Source organism: Geotrypetes seraphini, chromosome 3 (assembly GCF_902459505.1).
Source record: "Geotrypetes seraphini chromosome 3, aGeoSer1.1, whole genome shotgun sequence".
In the NCBI taxonomy this organism is placed as follows: domain Eukaryota; kingdom Metazoa; phylum Chordata; class Amphibia; order Gymnophiona; family Dermophiidae; genus Geotrypetes; species Geotrypetes seraphini.
This window is the reverse complement of record NC_047086.1, coordinates 406901437-406921741: the sequence shown is the minus strand read 5'-3', so window position 1 is coordinate 406921741 and position 20305 is coordinate 406901437. Positions and strand designations below refer to the sequence as shown.

General features: G+C 43.6%; 1 protein-coding gene across 1 annotated transcript in view; it reads right to left on the bottom strand.

Annotated features, from left to right (window-relative positions):
- Positions 1-794: 794 nt before the first annotated feature.
- SDE2 (SDE2 telomere maintenance homolog) overlaps positions 795-20305 on the bottom strand; it is a 63685-nt gene continuing 44174 nt past the window's right edge. The window contains exons 5-7 of the mRNA XM_033939242.1: positions 16357-16468; positions 15775-16129; positions 795-1030 (exon numbers count right to left, since the gene is read on the bottom strand). Coding sequence (XP_033795133.1) covers positions 815-1030; positions 15775-16129; positions 16357-16468 — 683 coding nt within the window. The 3' untranslated portion in view covers positions 795-814. The remainder of the gene's footprint in view (positions 1031-15774; positions 16130-16356; positions 16469-20305) is intronic.

Here is a 20305-nt window from a genome sequence, read left to right as displayed (position 1 = left end):
ATCCAGTCAACCCTCAGTTAAACAGACGAATTGGGGAGAGGGGGTGATATCCGTTAAATTGAAACATTGAAAAGAGATTTTATATATTTTTCAGTGCAACCGCCTAGAACTGAAAGGTATTGGCGGGACAGAAGACATCAATGTAATGTAATAGAATCAGTCTTCATATTAGAAATCACAACTTTAGAAATCTATGGTGTATATATTAAAAAGGACCACTAGGTCCGACTGCTAGTTTTAGAACTAGCTTGATGATTTGATTTCTTCTTTTCTCTCGACCTCTACATGACAATGGGTTTCATAGCATGAACCTTGAATTAAAAATGAAGGGGGTTATTTCTTCCTAATTCAGTGTCCCTTAGGAAGTTAGAAAACTACTGAAAATGTTGACGTGGCAGTTCAAATCCTGCCTTTGATTCGGGCAGTAGGAGCCCTGTTCTGGCACCTTCGCATTTCTCCTTGAGGGTCACATCAGATTATTGTTCTAACAGACCTAGGCTGCCTTTAGTTTATGGATTAGATTCAATAGCTAACAGCTAGTCTACAACTGAAACCGGAGCATCTCATACCCTCTACCCTACTGAGAAATCCTGTCTAGGGCTTGGCCGGTAGAAGGAAAGACATATGTGTAAGCAAACTGACAAGAAAAGGGAAATATTCTGCTTAAAAGAAAGAAAAAAAAAAAAAAGCCTCTCCATTTTCTGTCATGTTAAAACAGCTGTTTAGAGCTGAAACCTTTACTGGCTCCACAGTATAATCTTGAAATGCTTTTGTCAAAGTATGACCCATAAAGATAATTGACAGTTGGTCACTTTTATTTCTTTGTGCCTTTTGAAGGTTTGGCAAATAGTGCTGGGCTGATCTGCTCTTTGGACAGGCCTCTGACAGAAAACAGCCGGGCTGCACGCTCCTCTAATGTGCCCCCACATTTCAGTCCCCGTGACATCAGTTCCAGCTTGAGGTTCTCTGGTCCCAGCTCTGACAGTGCTGCAGCCGAGCTGAAATTCATCAAATCCAATGGTTCTGGCTCCTACAGAGGATAACGGGCAACAGAAAACTAATTACTTGTCAATAAATATACAGTATATCTAATTACAAAGTGCAGATGTTAATGGCAATCAAAATGATTAATGCTGACCTCCACAGCCTAAAATTAGGCATCTACCAGACACATGCAATGCTTTACATTAAACATGAATGAGACAGAGATTACAATTTCCTCAAGATGGACAAATAAAGGATCAGGGAGTTATTTATTGTGGGAATGATTAACAAACATGGATAATAACCAGGTGAATAAGAGGTTAAGAGTTAAAAGCAGCTTCAAAAGGTGGGCTTTTAGCCTAGATTAGAACAGGGCCAGAAATCGAGCATGATGTACTGACTCAAAAAGCACAGTTACTTACTGTAACAGGTGTTATCCAGGGACAGCAGGCAGATATTCTCACATATGGGTGACGTCAACCACGGAGCCCCGACGCGGACAGCTTCACAAGCAGACTCGCTTGAAGAACTTTCAGAACGTTTGCGACTGCCGCACCACGCATGCGTGAGTGCCTTCCCGCCCAACGTATGGCGCACGTCTCCTCAGTTCAGATAGCTAGCTAAGAAGCCAACCAGGGAAGGTGGGTGGGTGGTGAGAATATCTGCCTGCTGTCCCGGGATAACACCTGTTACGGTAAGTAACTGTGCTTTATCCCAGGACAAGCAGGCAGGTATTCTCACATATGGGTGACCTCCAAGCTAACCAGAATGGGATGGTGGGAGTGTTGGCAATTCAGGAGAATAAATTTTGTAATACTGCCTAGCCAAAATGGCCATCACGTCTAGAAAAAGAATCCATACAATAATGAGAAGTGAAGGTATGAACCGAGGACCAAGTGGCAGCTTTGCAGATTTCCTCAATAGGAGTGGATCTGAGGAAAGCTACAGATGCCACCATGCTCTAACTTTATGGGCTGTGATTCGACCCTCTAGATGCAGTCCAGCCTGAGCATAGTAGAAAGAGATGCAAGCAGCCAACCAGTTGGAGATGGTTCTCTTGGAAATTGGATGTCCCAACTTGTTTGGATTGAAGGAGACAAAAAGTTGAGAAGATCTCTGCGGCTTAGTCCTTTGTAAATATAAAGCCAAAGCACTCTTGCAGTCCAGAGTATGAAGAGTTGTTTCTCCTGGGTGAGAATGAGGCTTTGGAAAAAACACTGGAAGTACAATGGATTGATTGAGATGAAATTTCTGAAACAACTTTTGGAAGAAATTTAGGATGAGTACGGAGGACCACCTTGTCGTGATGGAATACTGTGAAAGGTGGGTCTGCTACCAAAGCTTGTAGCTCACTGACTCTGCGAGCAGACGCGAGAGCACTTTCCAAGTGAGATATATGAGATGAGCCAAAGACATTGGTTCAAATGGAGGCTTCATCAACTTTGCAAGAACAATATTGAGATCCCAAACCACTGGAGGTGGTTTGACATTGAAAAATCCTTTCATAAATCTGGAAGCCACAGGATGGGATGCTTGCATTGACAGACTCATCAAGCCCCGAGACCACTTCCCCATGGTTCTAATCCACTTCGGAACCAACGACACCGCAAGGAGCAGCCCGGACAGCATACCTGAAGACTTCAGGGCCCTGGGGGAGAAGCTGAGGAGGATGGATGCGCAGGTAGTCTTCTCCTCGATTCTCCCAGTGAGGGGCAAGGGCAGAGCCAGAGAGGATCGAATACAAAGGGCGAACGACTGGCTGCGAGGATGGTGCAAGGAGATGAACTTCGGGTTTCTGCACCATGGAGAAGCATTGCAAGGACTACAGGGACACGACGGGCTACACCTAACCAGAAGAGGGAAGAATGTCCTTGGACACCGCCTAGCCCGCCTACTCCACAGGGCTTTAAACTAGGTAAGTCGGGGGAGGGTACAGGCACAAACAACATACCAGGCGAACTAAAATGCCAATACATTTATGAGGCTGAGGAAAGTAGACACCGAAATTCTGGGTCAGGGGTGAGTGCACACACTTTTGAGTTGGGAGTAGGGTCACATCATATTTATGGGTCACATTGTAATTCCGGGTCTAGGGGGAGTACACACTGTAGTTCTGGGTATATGGGGAGTACACATTGTGGTTCTGAGCCTCAGGAAAGCACAAATAACACAAACAATGCTAAAGGTGTTCAAATAGCTCAAACAGGAATATCCCCACTGAGACATAACAAAAATATAACATGGAGGGCTATGTATGTCAACGCACACAGTTTAGGAAACAAGATCCTGGAATTGGAAACAGAAATAAGGAATGCCGACCTGGATGTGGTGGCGATATCCGAAATCTGGCTCACAGACTCCCACGGGTGGGACATGGTCATACCGGGTTACAACTTGCTTCGACGGGACAGAGAGGGTAGGAAGGGAGGGGGTGTAGCATTATATACTAAAGATGACATTAAGGTCACGAGAATCTCAGATGTCCAGTATACTGGGGAATCCCTTTGGGTTAATTTGGCCAGAGGGAAGGACAAATGCTTGTATCTTGGCGTAATTTACAGACTCCCAAGACAACAGGATGACCTGGATATGGAAATAATCGAAGATATAGAAAATATCACCTTGCGTGGGGACACAGTATTGCTAGGTGACTTCAACATGCCTGATGTGGATTGGGTTACACTTACCTCTGCTTCTGGCAGCAGCAGGAGGCTATTAAACTCTATGAAAGGAGCAAGCCTCAGGCAACTGGTGTTGGAACCGACAAGGGATCAGGCAATACTGGACCTGATACTTACCAATGGAGAAAGTGTCACAGAGGTCTCGGTGGGCGACACATTTGCCTCCAGTGACCACAACATGGTATGGTTCAATATCAGGAAAGGTTTCACTAAATCTACTACACTAACCAAAGTCCTCAAATTCAAGGACACAAATTTCAAAGAAATGGGAGACTTCGTTCACCAGGCGCTACAAAGCCAAGAAGAAACCGATAACGTGGAAGACATGTGGTCGACTTTGAAAGCAACCATACAAGAAGCAACAAACCGCTATGTAAAATCAGTAAGTAAACGGCAAAGGAACAATAAGCCACAGTGGTTTACTGCGGAGATCTCAGACCTGATCAAGGAGAAGAAAAAAGCATTCATCTCTTACAAACAATCAGGGAAGCAGGACTCTAGAGCAGACTACCTGGCCAAATCAAAAGCCGTCAAAACAGCAGTCAGGGAGGCTAAATTCCTCATGGAGGAGTCTCTAGCAAAGAACATCCAGAAGGGAGATAAATCCTTCTTCAGGTATATCAGTGATAGAAGAAAAAACTCAGGCGGGATTGTACGTCTTAGGAAACCAGACGGAGACTATGTGGAAAAGGATTCGGAAAAAGCCTAACTATTAAATGAATACTTCTGCTCAGTCTTTACCCGAGAAGCGCCAGGGCTCGGCCCTCAGCTACAGACAAGGGTTGGCTCAGTTGACCCGTTTAGTAACTTTGAGTTTACGCCCAGCAGTGTCTACGGTGAGCTGTCAAAGCTCAAGGTTAACAAAGCAATGGGGCCGGACAACCTGCACCCCAGGGTGCTTAGGGAGCTGAGTGATGTCTTGGCGGAGCCACTGTCCGCGCTCTTCAACCTCTCCCTTAGTACAGGCAGCGTCCCGTTGGACTGGAGGACAGCTAACGTCATTCCACTCCACAAGAAAGGCTCAAAGATGGAGACAGCAAACTACAGACCAGTGAGTCTAACATCGATAGTGAGCAAACTAATGGAAACTCTAATCAAACACCAATTAGATAAGATCCTGGATGAGGAGAATCTACGGGTTCCCCGACAACATGGATTTTCTAAGGGGAGATCATGCCAATCCAACCTGATCAGCTTCTTTGACTGGGTAACGGGGAAGCTGGATATAGGGGAGTCCCTGGACATCGTGTACCTGGACTTTAGCAAAGCATTCGATAGCGTACCACACCGCAGGTTACTGAGCAAGATGAGTTCTATAGGATTAGGTAACACATTGACGAAATGGGTTGGGAGCTGGCTTGGAGGTAGGCTCCAAAGGGTGGTGGTGAACGGCACCCCCTCCGAAATGACGGAGGTGATTAGTGGAGTACCACAGGGCTCAGTCTTGGGCCCAATCCTATTCAACATCTTTATAAGAGACTTGGCAGAAGGGCTTCGAGGTAAAATAACATTATTTGCCGATGACGCCAAACTGAGTAATGTAGTGGGCAAATGCACAACAGACGAAGATTCAGTGCCCGACAACATGATGCACGACCTACTCCTACTGGAGCGATGGTCTAGGACATGGCAACTCAACTTCAATGCCAAAAAATGCAAAGTTATGCACCTGGGCAGCCAGAATCCATGCAAGTCTTATACCCTTAATGGCGAGATCCTAGCAAAAACGGTAGCAGAATGAGACTTGGGGGTAATCGTCAGTGAGGACATGAAGTCTGCCAATCAAGTGGAGCAGGCTTCGTCCAAGGCAAGACAAATCATGGGCTGCATACGAAGGGGTTTCGTCAGTCGTAAGGCGGAAGTCATTATGCCATTGTATAGATCCATGGTGAGGCCCCACCTGGAATACTGTGTGCAATTCTGGAGGCCGCATTATCGCAAGGATGTGCTGAGACTGGAGTCGGTGCAAAGAATGGCCACCCGGATGGTCTCGGGACTCAAGGATCTACCATACGAAAAACGGCTTGACAAATTACAGCTATACTCGCTCGAGGAGCGCAGAGAGAGGGGAGACATGATCGAGACGTTCAAGTATCTTACGGGCCGCATCGAGGCGGAGGAAGATATCTTCTTTTTCAAGGGTCCCACGACAACAAGAGGGCATCCGTTGAAAATCAGGGGCGTGAAACTACGAGGTGACACCAGGAAATTCTTTTTCACTGAAAGAGTGGTTGATCGCTGGAATAGTCTTCCACTACAGGTGATTGAGGCCAGCAGCGTGCCTGATTTTAAGGCCAAATGGGATCGGCACATGGGATCTATTCACAGGGCAAAGGTAGGGGAGGGACATTAAGGTGGGCAGACTAGATGGGCCGTGGGCCCTTATCTGCCGTCTATTTCTATGTTTCTATGATAAAGGTTTCCCCTCCAACAGCTGGTGAAAAGCCACAATTGCACTGAGATGGACTCTAATGGATGTTGATTTGAGGCCTAATTGAGATAAATGAACTGAACTGAAGACAAGGAGGAAGACTGAGGCTCCTTGTGATGAAGAGCGCACCAAGCAGAAAACCTAGTCCATTTCTGATTGTAACATTGCCTAGTGGTAGGCTTCCTGAAAGCCTCTAAAATGTCCTTGACAGATTGAGAGAACTGTAGATTGGCAGTTATGTTGAAAGGTACCAAGCTGTCAGGTGCAGAGACTGCAGATTGGGATGCCGACTCTGTGTAAGCAGAGACGGAAAAACTGGTAGAAGTAGTAGCTCCCTGCTGCTGAATTGAAGTAGAAGGGAGAACCAAGGTAGTTTGGGCCACCGAGGAGCTATGAGAATCATGGTGGCATGTTCATGTTTGAGTTTGACGAGTGTCTTCAGAATGAGAGGGAATGGAGGAAACGCATACAGGAATTTGACAATCCATTCCAGAAGAAAAGCATCTGCCTCCAGGCGTTTAGGAGAGTAGTTCCTGAAGCAAAACTGAGGCAACTTGTTGTTGTGGGGAGATGCAAAGAGATCTATCTGAGGAGTTCTCCACTGAGAAAAAATGTGATGGAGAGGTGATGAATTGAGCGTCCATTCGTGAGGTTGTAGAACGACTCAATTTGTCCGCCAGAAAGTTTTTCTCTTCTTGAATGTAGACTGCTTTCAGAAAGACATTGTGAAGAATTGCCCAATTCCAAACTTTCTGAGCTTCCTGGCAAAGAGGGAGGGATCCTGTTCCTCCCTGCTTGTTGACATAGTACATGGCTACTTGATTGTCTGTACGAATGAGGACTACTTGATCGTGAAGAAGATGTTGAAAACTTTGAGAGCATTGAAAATCGCTCTGAATTCAAACAGATTTATGTGGCTCCGACGATCTGTGCTGGACCAATGCCCTTGAGTACGGAGACCATCGAGATGAGTCCCCCAAGCATAGGTCAAGGAATCTGTCGTGAGGACCTTCTGAAGAGGAGGCATTTGAAACAGTAAACCTCTGGAGAGATTGGAAGAGAGCATCCACCAGTGGAGAGACTGTCTCAACGAAGGAGTCATTGTAATGTACTGAGAGAGTGGATAGGAAGCCTGGGCCCACTGAGGAATTCTGAGGTGAAGTCTGGCAAAAGGAGTCACGTGAGGCCATGTGACTTAGGAGAACAATCATGTGTCTCGCTGAGAGTGAAGTGAGGGATGATACTTTGAGACAAAGTTGCATGAGACTATCCTGACGCTGTTGAGGAAGGAATGCTCTGAGTTGCACAGTATCCAGTACCGCTCCAATGAACTGTAGGTTTTGAGAGGATTGTAGCTTGGATTGTGGAAAGTTTATATCAAATCCCAAATGTTGGAGGAACCAAATAGCCCGTTGGGTGCTACAATAACCCCCTGAGATGTTGAATCTTTGATGAGCCAGTCGTCCAAGTACGGGAAAACCTGGAGACCATGGCTGCACAGAGCTGCTGCCACCACTACTAGGCACTTGGTGAAAACTCTGGGAGATGATGCCAGGCCATAAGGCAGCACTCTGTGTTGAAAATGATGATTTCCCACTCGAAATCTGAGGAACTTGCGGAAGGCTGGATGAATGGAAATGTGAGTGTAAGCCTCTTTGAGATCCAGAGCGCATAACCAATCATTGTGATCCAGAAGGGGATACAAGGATGATAGGGACAGCATCCAAAACTTTTCTCTGACAAGAAATTTGTTGAGAGCTCTGAGATCCAAGATAGGTCGTAGATCGCCCGTCTTCTTCAGGACAAGGAAGTAACGGGAATAAAACTCCGTGCTCTGCTGTTCCAGAAGAACTTCCTCGATGGCACAGAGACGAAGCAGAGCTTGAGCTTCCTGAAGAAGAATGGTGGTCTGTGACAGATTGGAAGGATACTCTCTTGGGGGGAGATTTGGTGGAACCTGAAGGAAGTGAAGAGAGTAACCTTCCCTGATTACTACAGGACCCAGAGGTTGGATGTAATCAGTTCCCATCGTTGATAAAAATGATGGAGATGACCCCTTATGGGAAGAGGAGAGGACAGAGGTAGACTGATTGAAGTTATGCTCTTTTTTAGATGGTCAAAAAGGCTGAGTAGACTTGGGCGCAGCAGGAATCTGAGGCTTACGCTGTTTGTTTTATTTCTGCTGCTGTTTCTTAAGGAGGCCTTCTGAGGATAAAGCCTCTGATAAGATGGAGAAGGTCTGTAACTCTTAGCAGTGGAAGGCTTCGGTTTTGGCCAAACTATAGAAGCAAATGATTTCTCATGCTCAGATAAGCATTTTGTAGCTGCCTCAATCGAGTCATCAAACAGCTCATTCCCTTGACATAGGATGTTAGCCAGTCAATCCTGCAGATTTGGATCCATATCTATGGTGCAGAGCCAGGCTAGACGGCGCATCACCACTGAGAACACAGGGACCCTGGAGGACATCTCAAAAGCATCATATGCAGCCTGAACCATTTGCATGCGAAGTTGACCAAAAGTGGAATGCATATGCTGGAACTCTGGCAGGCGATGTTCTAGAAGATACTTGAAGAAAGTAAGCACAGCTTTGACCCAATGCTTGAGGTATGATGTAAAGACAAAATTGTAGTTTAAAATCCTATTTGTCATCATAGAATTTTGATACAGCCGAACGTCAAACTTGTCCATGGTCCTGCCCTCTCGGCCAGGTGGGACTGTGGCATAAACCTTGGCCGGATTAGTTCTTTTTGAAGTGGACCATCCTATATCGAGACTCCATTTTTGCTGGCACAGCAGGAATGGAATATGGTGTATCAAGGTTTCTTTTAAAAGTTTGAGAAAGAATGCCATTCATGGGTAATTTTAAGGAATCCCTAGGAGGATTAGGCATACCCAGTTCTTCCAAGTACTCCTTAGAGTATTTTGAATCAGACTCCAAAGTGATGTTGAGGTCTTTACTCATTTAGCATAGAAATTTTGAAAAGGACACCGGATCAAAAGAGGGATGGCCCTGTTGAGGTGAAGGTGATCGAGAGCCCCCTCGAAGTACCCCTCATGGCAGAGAAAGAAAGTGAAGCCTCTCTGGAATATTGATAGTGCAGATCAGAATCCATAGGCAAAGAAGTAGACATACAAACTTGAGTAAGTTCTTCTTCACCCAGAGAGTGGTAGAAAACTGGAACACTCTTCTGGAGTCTGTCATAGGGGAAAACACCTCCAAGGATTCAAGACAAAGTTGGAAAAGTTCCTGCTAAATTGGAATGTACGCAGGTGAGGCTGGATTCATTTAGAGCACTGGTCTTTGACCTGGGGGCTGCTGCGTGAGCGGACTGCTGGGCATGATGGACCACTGGTCTGACCTAGCAGCATCAATTCTTATGTTCTTAATGAGCTGGAGAAGCAGAACGCTTTCGTTTAGAAGAACCAGCTGGTGAAGAAAACCTCGCAGAAGAACTTGACTGGCAAGTAGATTTCCTCAACAAGGAAGCTGGTTTCCTCGAGGAGTCTTGATGCCTCGACGAACGAGGTCTGTTTCGAGAAGAGGACCTGGGCCTCGGTGAATGCCTCGACAGATGGTGTGGAGATGAACTGTGCCTCGGAGAACGAAGTAGTGATCTCGAATCCAGCCTTGATGAAGAATGTCGAGGAGTCCTCGCCCTGTGCCTCGAAGAAGGTAATGCCTTATGTGTAGGACTGGAGGTTGGAGATTGAAGTCGAGACACTGATAAGGACTCAGCCCCTTGTGCACACTCTCAAGGACTCAACTCCTTGCATAGAGTCTGTAGATTGATCTCGAGGCACTCTCAAGGACTCGAATCCTTGTATTACTGCTGAGTGCTCAGGCTGGACTGTAGGAAGCAGGGTCAAGGCAGGAGATAATTTGTCAAGCATGTTATCAAACTCCTGATCCAGAATAATTTCTAATATATTCTGCAAAGTCGACACCGAGACCACTGGAGCTGGTACATTTGGTGTGGCTAAGTCGAGGAAGACGACTTCGAGGAAGAGTGTTGCCTTGATTTTGAGACACACTTCCTGGGAAGACTCGAAGTGACCGGGTCCACCAGAGTCGCTGTTGGAATGGCCTGGGACTCCTGAGGGGTTGACTTAGATAGCTTACCTGATGGAGACACTGAGGATAATGGCCCCTCCGGAGAGGATATGGCTGACTTCCCCAAGGAAGAGGACTTTCCTATCAAGGAAGGTTTCAGTGAGGTCGAGGTTGGGGTTGAAGCTTTGGCCCCCACAGAAGACTTCAACGGAGTCGAGGCCGCAATCGGGGTCGAGGCTTTAGATGAAGAAAGATCCATTCCCCCGAAGATTTTTTCTATCTGAACTTGACGATGTTTAAGAGCTCAATTTTGAAGTGTAGCACAACGAGTGCACGACTCCGGAAGATGGTCAGGTCCTAAACACTGTACACACCACTTATGTGGGTCAGTGATGAAGACTGCACGTTGACACCGGCTACACTTCTTAAATCCCGTGACCGGCCGGGACATAAATGAAGCACGGCAGCGGCGAAATCGAAGCTCGCATGCTGAGGCTGCGGACCAGGCCCTGCTGTGACAATACCGAAAAAATTAGACTTTTTTTTTTTATAACCACGTGCAACGCAGCGACCCTGTAAATAAAATAAACTAAGTACATGAGCCGCGGTGAAGAGTTAGAACTAACTCTTAACGCAGAGCGTCGAAATGAGGGCTTCTTGGCTCCACAGAAAACTTAGAACTGAGGAGATGTGCACCCTACATCGGGAGGGAAGGTACTCGTGTATGTGCAGTGCGGCAGTCGTGAACTTTCTGAAAGTTCTTCAAGCAAGTCTGCTTATGAAGCTGTCCGCATCGGGGCTTTGTGGTTGATGTCACCCATATGTGAGAATATGCTGCCTGCTTGTCCTGGGATAAAGTCTATTCCAAGTAGACGGCACACCAAGTTAAAAAGAACAGAGTCCAGAGGTGGTCATGAAGAAGGGTTCTCAGGGAGGGACACCAAGAAACTGAAAAATGAATGCACTTGTAAGTCAGTTAGAGGAATTGAAATGCATATAGAAGCAGATAGAGAGGCAATGAAGTGACTGAAGAGAGGTTCTGTGAGTATAGTGACATCGGTGGAAGGCCTTAATATAAGCAACTACACTGGCTCCCCGATCGAGGCCTGATCTATATTCAAACTAGGTTGCTTCATGAACAAAGCTCTCTATACCCTCCTACCAAACTAGGCGACTGAATTATTGAGTTCACCCCTCCCCGACCCACCTTTTGCACTCCTCATCCTATCCAAGCACTCTTAATGCCTTACATAGTAACATAGTAGATGACGGCAGATAAAGACCCAAATGGTCCATCCAGTCTGCCCAACCTGATTCAATTTAAATTTTTTAATTTTTTCTTCTTAGCCTTACCCAGTACTGTGCTTGGGTTCCAACTGCCGAAATCTCTGTTAAGACTTACTCCAGCCCATCTACACCCTCCCAGCCATTGAAACCGTCCCCAGCCCATCCTCCACCAAACGGCTATATACAGACACAGACCGTGCAAGTCTGCCCAGTACTGGCCTTAGTTCAATATTTAATCTTATTTTCTGATTCTAGATCCTTTGTGTTCATCCCACGCTTCTTTGAACTCAGTTACAGTTTTACTCTCCACCACCTCTCTCGGGAGCGCATTCCAGGCATCCACCACCCTCTCCGTAAAGTAGAATTTCCTAACATTGCCCCTGAATCTACCACCCCTCAACCTCAAATTATGTCCTCTGGTTTTACCATTTTCCTTTCTCTGAAAAAGATTTTGTTCTACATTAATATCCTTCAAGTATTTGAACGTCTGAATCATATCTCCCCTGTCTCTCCTTTCCTCTAGGGTATACATATTCAGGGCTTCCAGTCTCTCCTCATACGTCTTCTGGCGCAAGCCTCCTATCATTTTCGTCGCCCTCCTCTGGACCGCCTCAAGTCTTCTTACGTCTTTCGCCAGATACGGTCTCCCAAACTGAACACAATACTCCAAGTGGGGCCTCACCAATGACCTGTACAGGGGCATCAACACCTTCTTCCTTCTACTGACTACGCCTCTCTTTATACAGCCCAGAATCCTTCTGGCAGCAGCCACTGCCTTATCTCTGTATTCTACTTACATGTATTCGATGTCCCTACATTGTGACTATTATGCTGACTTTCTCCCTTTCACCAATTACCTCTTTAACCTACCTACATGTATTCGACGACTTTCTTTGTAATTATTTCATTGATTGTCCAGCTCTTATTGTAAACCGCCTCAAACTACTATGGCTTTGACGGTATATAAGAATAAAATTATTATTATCTTCGCCTACCCCTCCTTGCTAGGAAAACCAAAAAAAGCCTATGTGACTAAACTACTATCATGTCAACCAGCTCACTACAGCCAGGAACTACTCCCTCGTCATACATGCTTTTCAGGCGAAAATTAAAAACAAATCTATTCAATAAATTCCTTCTCTCACATCAAGCAGCATTATGGGGCAAAGACCTAAAACAATTGCTCTCGCCCTCCACTTACGAGGAATTCAGGAAACGCCTAAAAACATACCTATTCCTGAAGTACCTAGACAACTGACCCACTCTCTACTCTCAACAACTGTTTTCTTGATCTATTTCTCACTCTTTTCTCTCTTCAAGTCACTCATTTTGTACCTCTTGTAATCTTTTGTAAACCGCATAGAACTTCACAGTTTTGCGGTATATAAACTGTTATTATTATTATTATTGTAGAGCACTAAACCCTGTGCCCTCTTTGTATATCTCTCATTCTCCTCAAGACGTATTTTTATTTGTCCCGAGATCCAATCTGTTTATTTCTTGAGTTCTTCATTTATTGCCTCACCTGTATTGTATTTGACTCTGACCTGCCACCATCCTTTGTTATTTACACTCCAATGTTACTTGTCGTTGTGTATGATCCTCTAACCCCTGTTAACCGCATCAAACTTCATGGTGTATTGCAGTATATAAATAACATTTTATGTTATAAGTCATGCAGCAGAATTTTGAACAGCTTGAAGGGGAGAGAGATGGTTTAGTGGAATACCTGTGAGAAGCAAGTTGTAGTAATCCAAGTGTGAAGTGAAAAGCGTGTGAATAACGGTTTTGGTAGTGTCCTTAGAAAGGAAGGGCCAAATTTTGATGATGTTAGAGAGAAAGAAATAAGCTTTAGAAGTCTGTTGGACATGTATAGAGAAAGAGAGAGGAATCAAAGATGACCAGAAGGTGCTAATGAGACAGAGGATGAGAGTGTTATACACAAATAGAGAATGGGTGGGTACTCCTGGAGAATTCTGTGCAAAAAATTTGAAAATTCTATAAAGTTTATTTGAAGTGTTTTGTGTAGAATTCTACCATCCTAAAGCCTGAAATCCCTTGCTGACTTTTCTTTTCTCAGGCTCCAGCTTCCTTAGTTCCCTCTCTCACTCCAACTGCGGTTCTGTCTCCCTCTAAACCCCACTCCTCTCTCTTGCACCCTGAATCCCCTCCCTGGTCCCCATTGTCTGGCATCTCTCTCTCCCTTTCTCCACTGGATAAGAATCTCTTTCTCCCTTCCCACTCTTTTTTTTCTGGGTCACCCTTTCTTTCTCTCTCTACCCCCCTCACCCCCCACTTGCAGGTCTAGCATCCACGTCCCCTCACCTCACCCCACCCAACCACAGCCTCTCTTGCTCACTCCCCAAATCTCTTGCTCACTCCCCAAATTCCTTGCTCACTCCCCAAATTCCTTTCCCGCTCCCCAAGGTCTGGCATCTTTCTCCTTCTCTCCATTGGCCAAACATCTCTTCCTCCCTTCCTATCCCCCTTTCTAGTCTGGGTCACTTCCTTTCTCTCCACCTCCCCATGTGCAGGTCCAGCATCCATGTCCCTTACCTTCCTTCTCTTCCATGGGTCTGGCCTCTCGCACCTCACTCCTCACCCTGACCGACCTTCCTCTTCATGTGGATCCAACATCTCTCTTACCGTGGGCCTTTCCAAAGTAGCAGTGGTGGCTGGCCGGCAGAGGCAGCACTGTAAACAGGCTGCTTGCGGCCACCCTAAGTCAGGATCTGTCTATAGAAATGATATCAAAAACAGATAATGCAGCAGAGGAAAGGCCCTAGCAGGGCCGGTTGCAAGCAGCCTGTTCACAGCAGTTTCTACTGGCTGGCTGGTTTCCGCTGCTGCTTTGGGAAGGCCCACAGGTAGGTGAGATACTGGATCCACTTGGGGGGGGGAAGGGGGGTGTCAGTCAGAGAGGCCAAACCTGCGCGGGGGAAGGAAGTTATTGGGTCAGGAGCAGGAAGGAGAGAAGACATCCACTTGGACAAGTTCCTGGAGGAAAAATCCATAGTCTGTTATTGAGAAAGACATGGGGAAGCCACTGCTTGCCCTAGATCGGTAGCATAGGTTAGTGCAAAGTAATAAAAGTAGAAGAGATGAATTATAGAACCTATGTAATTCTATGAAGTGGAGATTGTTATATTATGCGGTCAACGAGATAAATTGGGTTCAGAGATATTACAGGAAGTCTGCTAAAGTCATGTACTTGGCTCCTGCTCCCCACTCATGTGCCCCGTGGCACAAGGACACTCCTCAGCCAGCCATCCAGCACAAATTGGCATGAATCAGGGGTAAAACAACCTGAGGAGCCCATCTCTAATGATGCCCTTAAAAAGAGGGTTGCCCTCCTAGCTACAGACCTATGACAGTCTGTGTCTTACAGCTGCCCCAGGGAACCTCTGTAGCACCGAGAAGTCTCTAAAAATGAGACAACCCCCCCCCCCCCCCAAATAAACTGAAAGCAGAGCAGTCAGAAAGACTGCATATAAAAGAAGTTGCATATAAAAGAAGAAACTGAGGAGCAGAACACAGTGCTCATAGGGGAGGTGGAGCGGTAAAATGTAGATGACACCTTCTATATAAACTCACAAGCAGAGGTGAATAACCCACTGGTTCAAGACTCGTATGCCTTTCGCAGTAGAAATCCAGGTTATCAAATAGAGGGCAAAAGCATTTCCCCATTCCTCAAATGTAACCTTTGAAAATAAAATACACATTTGACCCTTGTCAAGGCTTCTAACCATTCTAAACTACTACCGTATTTCCCCATGTATAGACCACGGGTTTTACAATCCCCTGCAGTGGGTGCGGCTTCCTTATATGGGACGGCTTATCTAAAGACATCGTAGATAAGCTGCCCCATTGGAAGATCAGCCGCGGAGTCCCCCGTACCTGCAGCTCCATCCTGGACGGCTGCCTCATCACGGCCAGCGGTACAGGGCAGGAGCAATCTTTTTAGCATCCAGATGGTCCCGTGCTGCTTCCTCAATGCCTGCGCCAGTTCTCGCGGGAAGAACAGACACAGGCATTGAGGAAGCAGCGCGGCGTTGGCTGGATGCTGAAAAGAATGCTCCTACCCTGCACCACTGGTTGCGACGAGGCAGGAGGCAGCCAGCGAAGGTATTTACTGGGGGGGGGGGAATGTATAGGCCGTTTTAGATTTTAAAACGCTTAGATAAGCTGCGGCTAGTAACATGGGGCAGCTTATCTAAGAGTTTTAAAACTTTAATTGGCATTTCCTATGGCCTATACAGGGGGAAATACGGTACCAGAAGACTGAGGTCACAAGCAAGGAACCCAAGCAGAGAGAGCCCCCAACTCCCACTACTCACATTGGTCTGGAGCTGTTGCTGCTCCGGCTCTGAATGCTTTTCCACTGTTCCCTCTTCAACCACTTTGGTCACTCTATATCCAACCTGTGTTCCAGCAGGGAAGTCTGTAGTATTTTCTTCTACTTCTGTTTTCTGCTGCGAGTCACTGACCGTGTCTGCAACACATTCTTGTTGCTTTTCAGAAGTATCTAATGTGGAAGTACCATTTGGGAACACCTCAGATTTGGTGGCCTCCTCATTTTGAGCAGGACTTCTGGAGCAAAGCACATCTTTTGAACAACTTGATCCTTCAGCATCATCAGAGTCACTTCCATCATCAGAACTTATAGATTTCTGCAGTTCTTCCACCCCTGACCTGCCAAGAGCAAAGAGACTACAGATAGGTTCAACCTTACTTTCACATTGCATTTTTACGGTTCATTCACCAGGAACTGAAGGCTGTATTTTATGATTAGAGCTGGACACTAGATGGCCCAGGTTCAAATCTCAGGGTAGCTCCTTGTGGAGCAAATATACACTGTCAGAAAATTCCTAATGAATCCTGTGGATGCACAGACCATTTAGAGATTATAGAGCACTTACCAAATGCATTTCCTTTTCTCTGGCTTCACTCCTTCCAGCTCGGATACATTAAAGCGTTTATGACCATTGCTTGGGTCGGGTGATACCATCTTGCTGGAAGATGCCTGCATACCTGAATACAAATGTTTATCAAAGTTAACATTTCTGATGTCACAGTTGTAGACTACAGCACAGCTACTAATTGGTTTTCTTCTTCACTCCAGTCTCATTAGGTCATATATTTCCTTGATGCCCAGGTCAATTTGGCAAAGTTCAATGTGAGAGCTAAGACTGGCACAAGGCAAAGTGGCATGCACCATGTGAACCTCACCCCTCCTCCCCTCCAATTTTTCATTATCTTCTCTGGAGACTTGTTAGTGGTGCTACCTTTTGAGCTTGCAGTAAGTTTGAACTACATGGTGCTCCCTAAGACTTGTGAGAATAAAGTGGTATTTTAGGCAGAACATAGCTGAAGCACACTAGGAACCAGATATTAAAACAAGAGTAGCTTATGGATGTCTGCCAGCAGCAAGACTAAAGAAAAAGGTGGAGGGAAATTAGGGCCTTGCAATGAAGAACAAACACTGCCTTAGTTGCGTATTAAGAGAACTCACCAAACAGGCTCTGGTATGCCACAATAACCCCATCAAATATAAGAGATTTGCCATGCCATCCTGTTCTGGCCAGCAAACATCTTAGAAGATTCAGGCTCCACTCAGAATCTAAGGTAGCTCCCCAAACTATCTAGCTTTTTTTCCCCCCACCGAGGACCTAGAACATACTGGCTCAAGACTCTGGTCCACAGGAGCTGGGGCATGTCATAGCAATAACACACTCAAGCTCAGAGCTGGAGAAAAGTAGCTGCTGCTTTTATTGCAAATGCTCACGACACAACAGCAGGGTTGAGAGGTTCACTCTCCAGCTCTCAGGACAGCTGGGGAATATATGACAACTCAGGAAACAAAAACAGGCCAGAAGAAAAACTAGACATTTTGGAACAACTGAAAAAAAAGAAGGTTTTTCTTAGGATGATGCAAAGGTACTTTTCTTTTTTTTTCCTTATTATTTTTTATTTTCAAATTTTACATAAAGTGTACAAAATACTAAAATACAATTGATGAATACAGAATATCACTTTTGTATCTAATACATCATATTCTAAATATATTTTTCCCCCTCTCCCTCCCCCCACCCTTCTATTATATTTCATATATTTTTTTTTTATTTTCAAATTTTACATAAAGTGTACAAAATATTAAAAAACAATTGATGAATACACAATATCACTTTTATATCTAATACATCATATTCTATATATATTTTTATCCCCTCTCCCTCCCCCCATCTTTCTATTATTTTTCATTCATACATTACTTATTGTATAACATATTATAACATATTATGTAGAAATTATTTTCATTACCCCCCTCTATGTGTGTCACAAAAAAGATATTTAAAAGAAGAAAAGAAGAAGAAAAATCTTACTTTTTATTCATTGTAGTATTTTGTCAATGGCCCCCATATTTTTATAAATTTAGTATATGTCCCTCTTTGTATTGCTATTGTTCTTTCCATTTTAAATATATGACATATTGTATTCCACCAAAATGTATAATTTAGGTTATTATAATTCTTCCAATTATTGGTTATATGTTGAATGGCAACCCCTGTCATAATTAATAAAAGCTTGTTATTTTCTGGTGAAATTTGACTTTTTTTCCTCATCATCATTCCAAATAATACTGTATCATATGATATTGATATATGATTTTCCATCAATTTATTAATTTGTGGCCAAATTGAATTCCAAAAACTTTTAATGTAGGGACAATGATATAGTAAGTGATCCAAAGTCCCTGGTTCTAGATTACAGTGCCAGCATTTATTGGACTTAGAACTGTCTAATTTTTGCAAACGTGTAGGGGTCCAAAAAGCTCTATGTAATAAAAAGAACCAAGTTTGTCTCATAGATGCTGACACTGTACATCTTATTCTCCAAGACCAAATTAGTGGCCATTGAGATGCATTAATTTGATGCTTAATCTCAATGCTCCAAATATCTCTTAGACCATTTTTTGGCTTTTTATTCATATATCCAGATATTAATTTATACCACAATGCGGCTTGATGTCCTAGGAAGTCTGCTTGAAAACATAAGAACTTTAAACTATATTGATTATTCAATGTTTTCCATTCAGGGAACCCAACCTGAATGGCCTGCTTCAATTGCAACCATTTAAAACTTTGTGTTTTATTAAGACCAAATCTATGTTGCAATTGTGAAAAATCTAGCAGTTTACCTTCTGAAATAACGTCATCCAAAGATCTAATGCCTGCAATAATCCAGTTCTTCCAAAGGATTTGAGCTCCGCCAATTTTGATCTTGGAGTTTATCCATAGAGATTGATTAGTTGATTTGTTTATTGGGATAGGTGTTAATTTACTTATAAATCTCAAAGTTTTCCAAGTATCCATTAAAATTTTATTTTCTCTGTATCTTTTAGGCATGTTAATACTTGGAAGGTGAACTAAATTTGGGGGAAACATAAGGCGCCATTCCAAATATAACCAATCTGGTGCATTATCTATAAGTTCTGGGAGGATCCAATACATACCCTGACGTAGAATATAGGCTTGATGGTACCTATAAAAATTTGGAAAATTTACCCCTCCCTCCTTAATTGATTTTTGCAAAGTTACTAAAGCTATTCTAGGTGTTCTACCAAGCCAAAGAAATTTCGTTAAAATGCTATTAAGCTTTTTATAAAAGGACCCCTGAAAATAAATAGGTATCATACTCATTTGGTAGCAAACTACAGGCAATATCATCATTTTAATAGTTTGAACTCTCCCCCACCAAGAAATATGTAAGGGGTTCCATTGCTCACACAACTCCGTAACTTTTTTTAATACAAATTTTTCATTTTCTTTTACGGTATCTTCAATTGTATTTTTAACTTGAATGCCAAGATATTTAAATCCTTCTTCCTTCCATATGAACGGAAAATCTTTAAATAATCCTTTTACACAATGAACATTTAAGGGTATAATTTCAGATTTATTCCAATTAATTTTATAACCTGAAAATTTACCAAACTTATCAATTAATTTTAATAAAGAAGATAAGGTAGATTCTGGATTTTTCAAATAAAGCAAAATATCATCAGCATAAGCCGAAATTTTATATTCCATATCTGAATATGGAATACCCTGTATCTCCCCGGTTTGCTGTATTGCTAACAATAAGGGTTCTAATATAACATCAAATAACAAAGGAGATAAAGGACAACCCTGTCTAACTCCCCTCCGCAATTGAAATCCATCAGATATCATATTATTAATATTTAATCTTGCAATCGGGAAGCTATACAAAGTTTTTACCATTTGTATAAATCCAGAACCTATACCAAACCATTCTAAAGCTTGATACATAAAATTCCATTCTACCCTATCAAACGCTTTTTCTGCATCCAAGGAAACTGTAAAAGTCGGTTCATCTATTTTTTTTGATAAATTTAACATATGAAACAATAATCTAGAGTTATTAGAGGAATGTCTTTTAGCAACGAAACCCGTCTGATGCATATCTATAATATGTGGGAGAGCTTTGGCTAATCTCAAAGCCAAAATTTTCGCCAAAAGTTTATTATCCACATTTATTAATGATATAGGCCTGTAGTTCGAAACCAAAGTAGGATCTTTATTTGGCTTAGGCAGAACAATTATTATTGATTCAGCCATAGTACCTTTAATATCACCTTTTATAAGTTGTGTCTGATATAAATTTAGTAAATATGGGGATAGGACATTTTGAAATGTTTTATAAAATTCTACTGTATAACCATCACCACCTGGAGCGGATCCAACTCTAAGAGATCTCAATGCTGTTTCTAATTCTTTTAGTGATATAGGTTCATCTAAACTCCGTTTTATATGATCAGGAACCTTAGGTCCATTAATTAAATCTAAA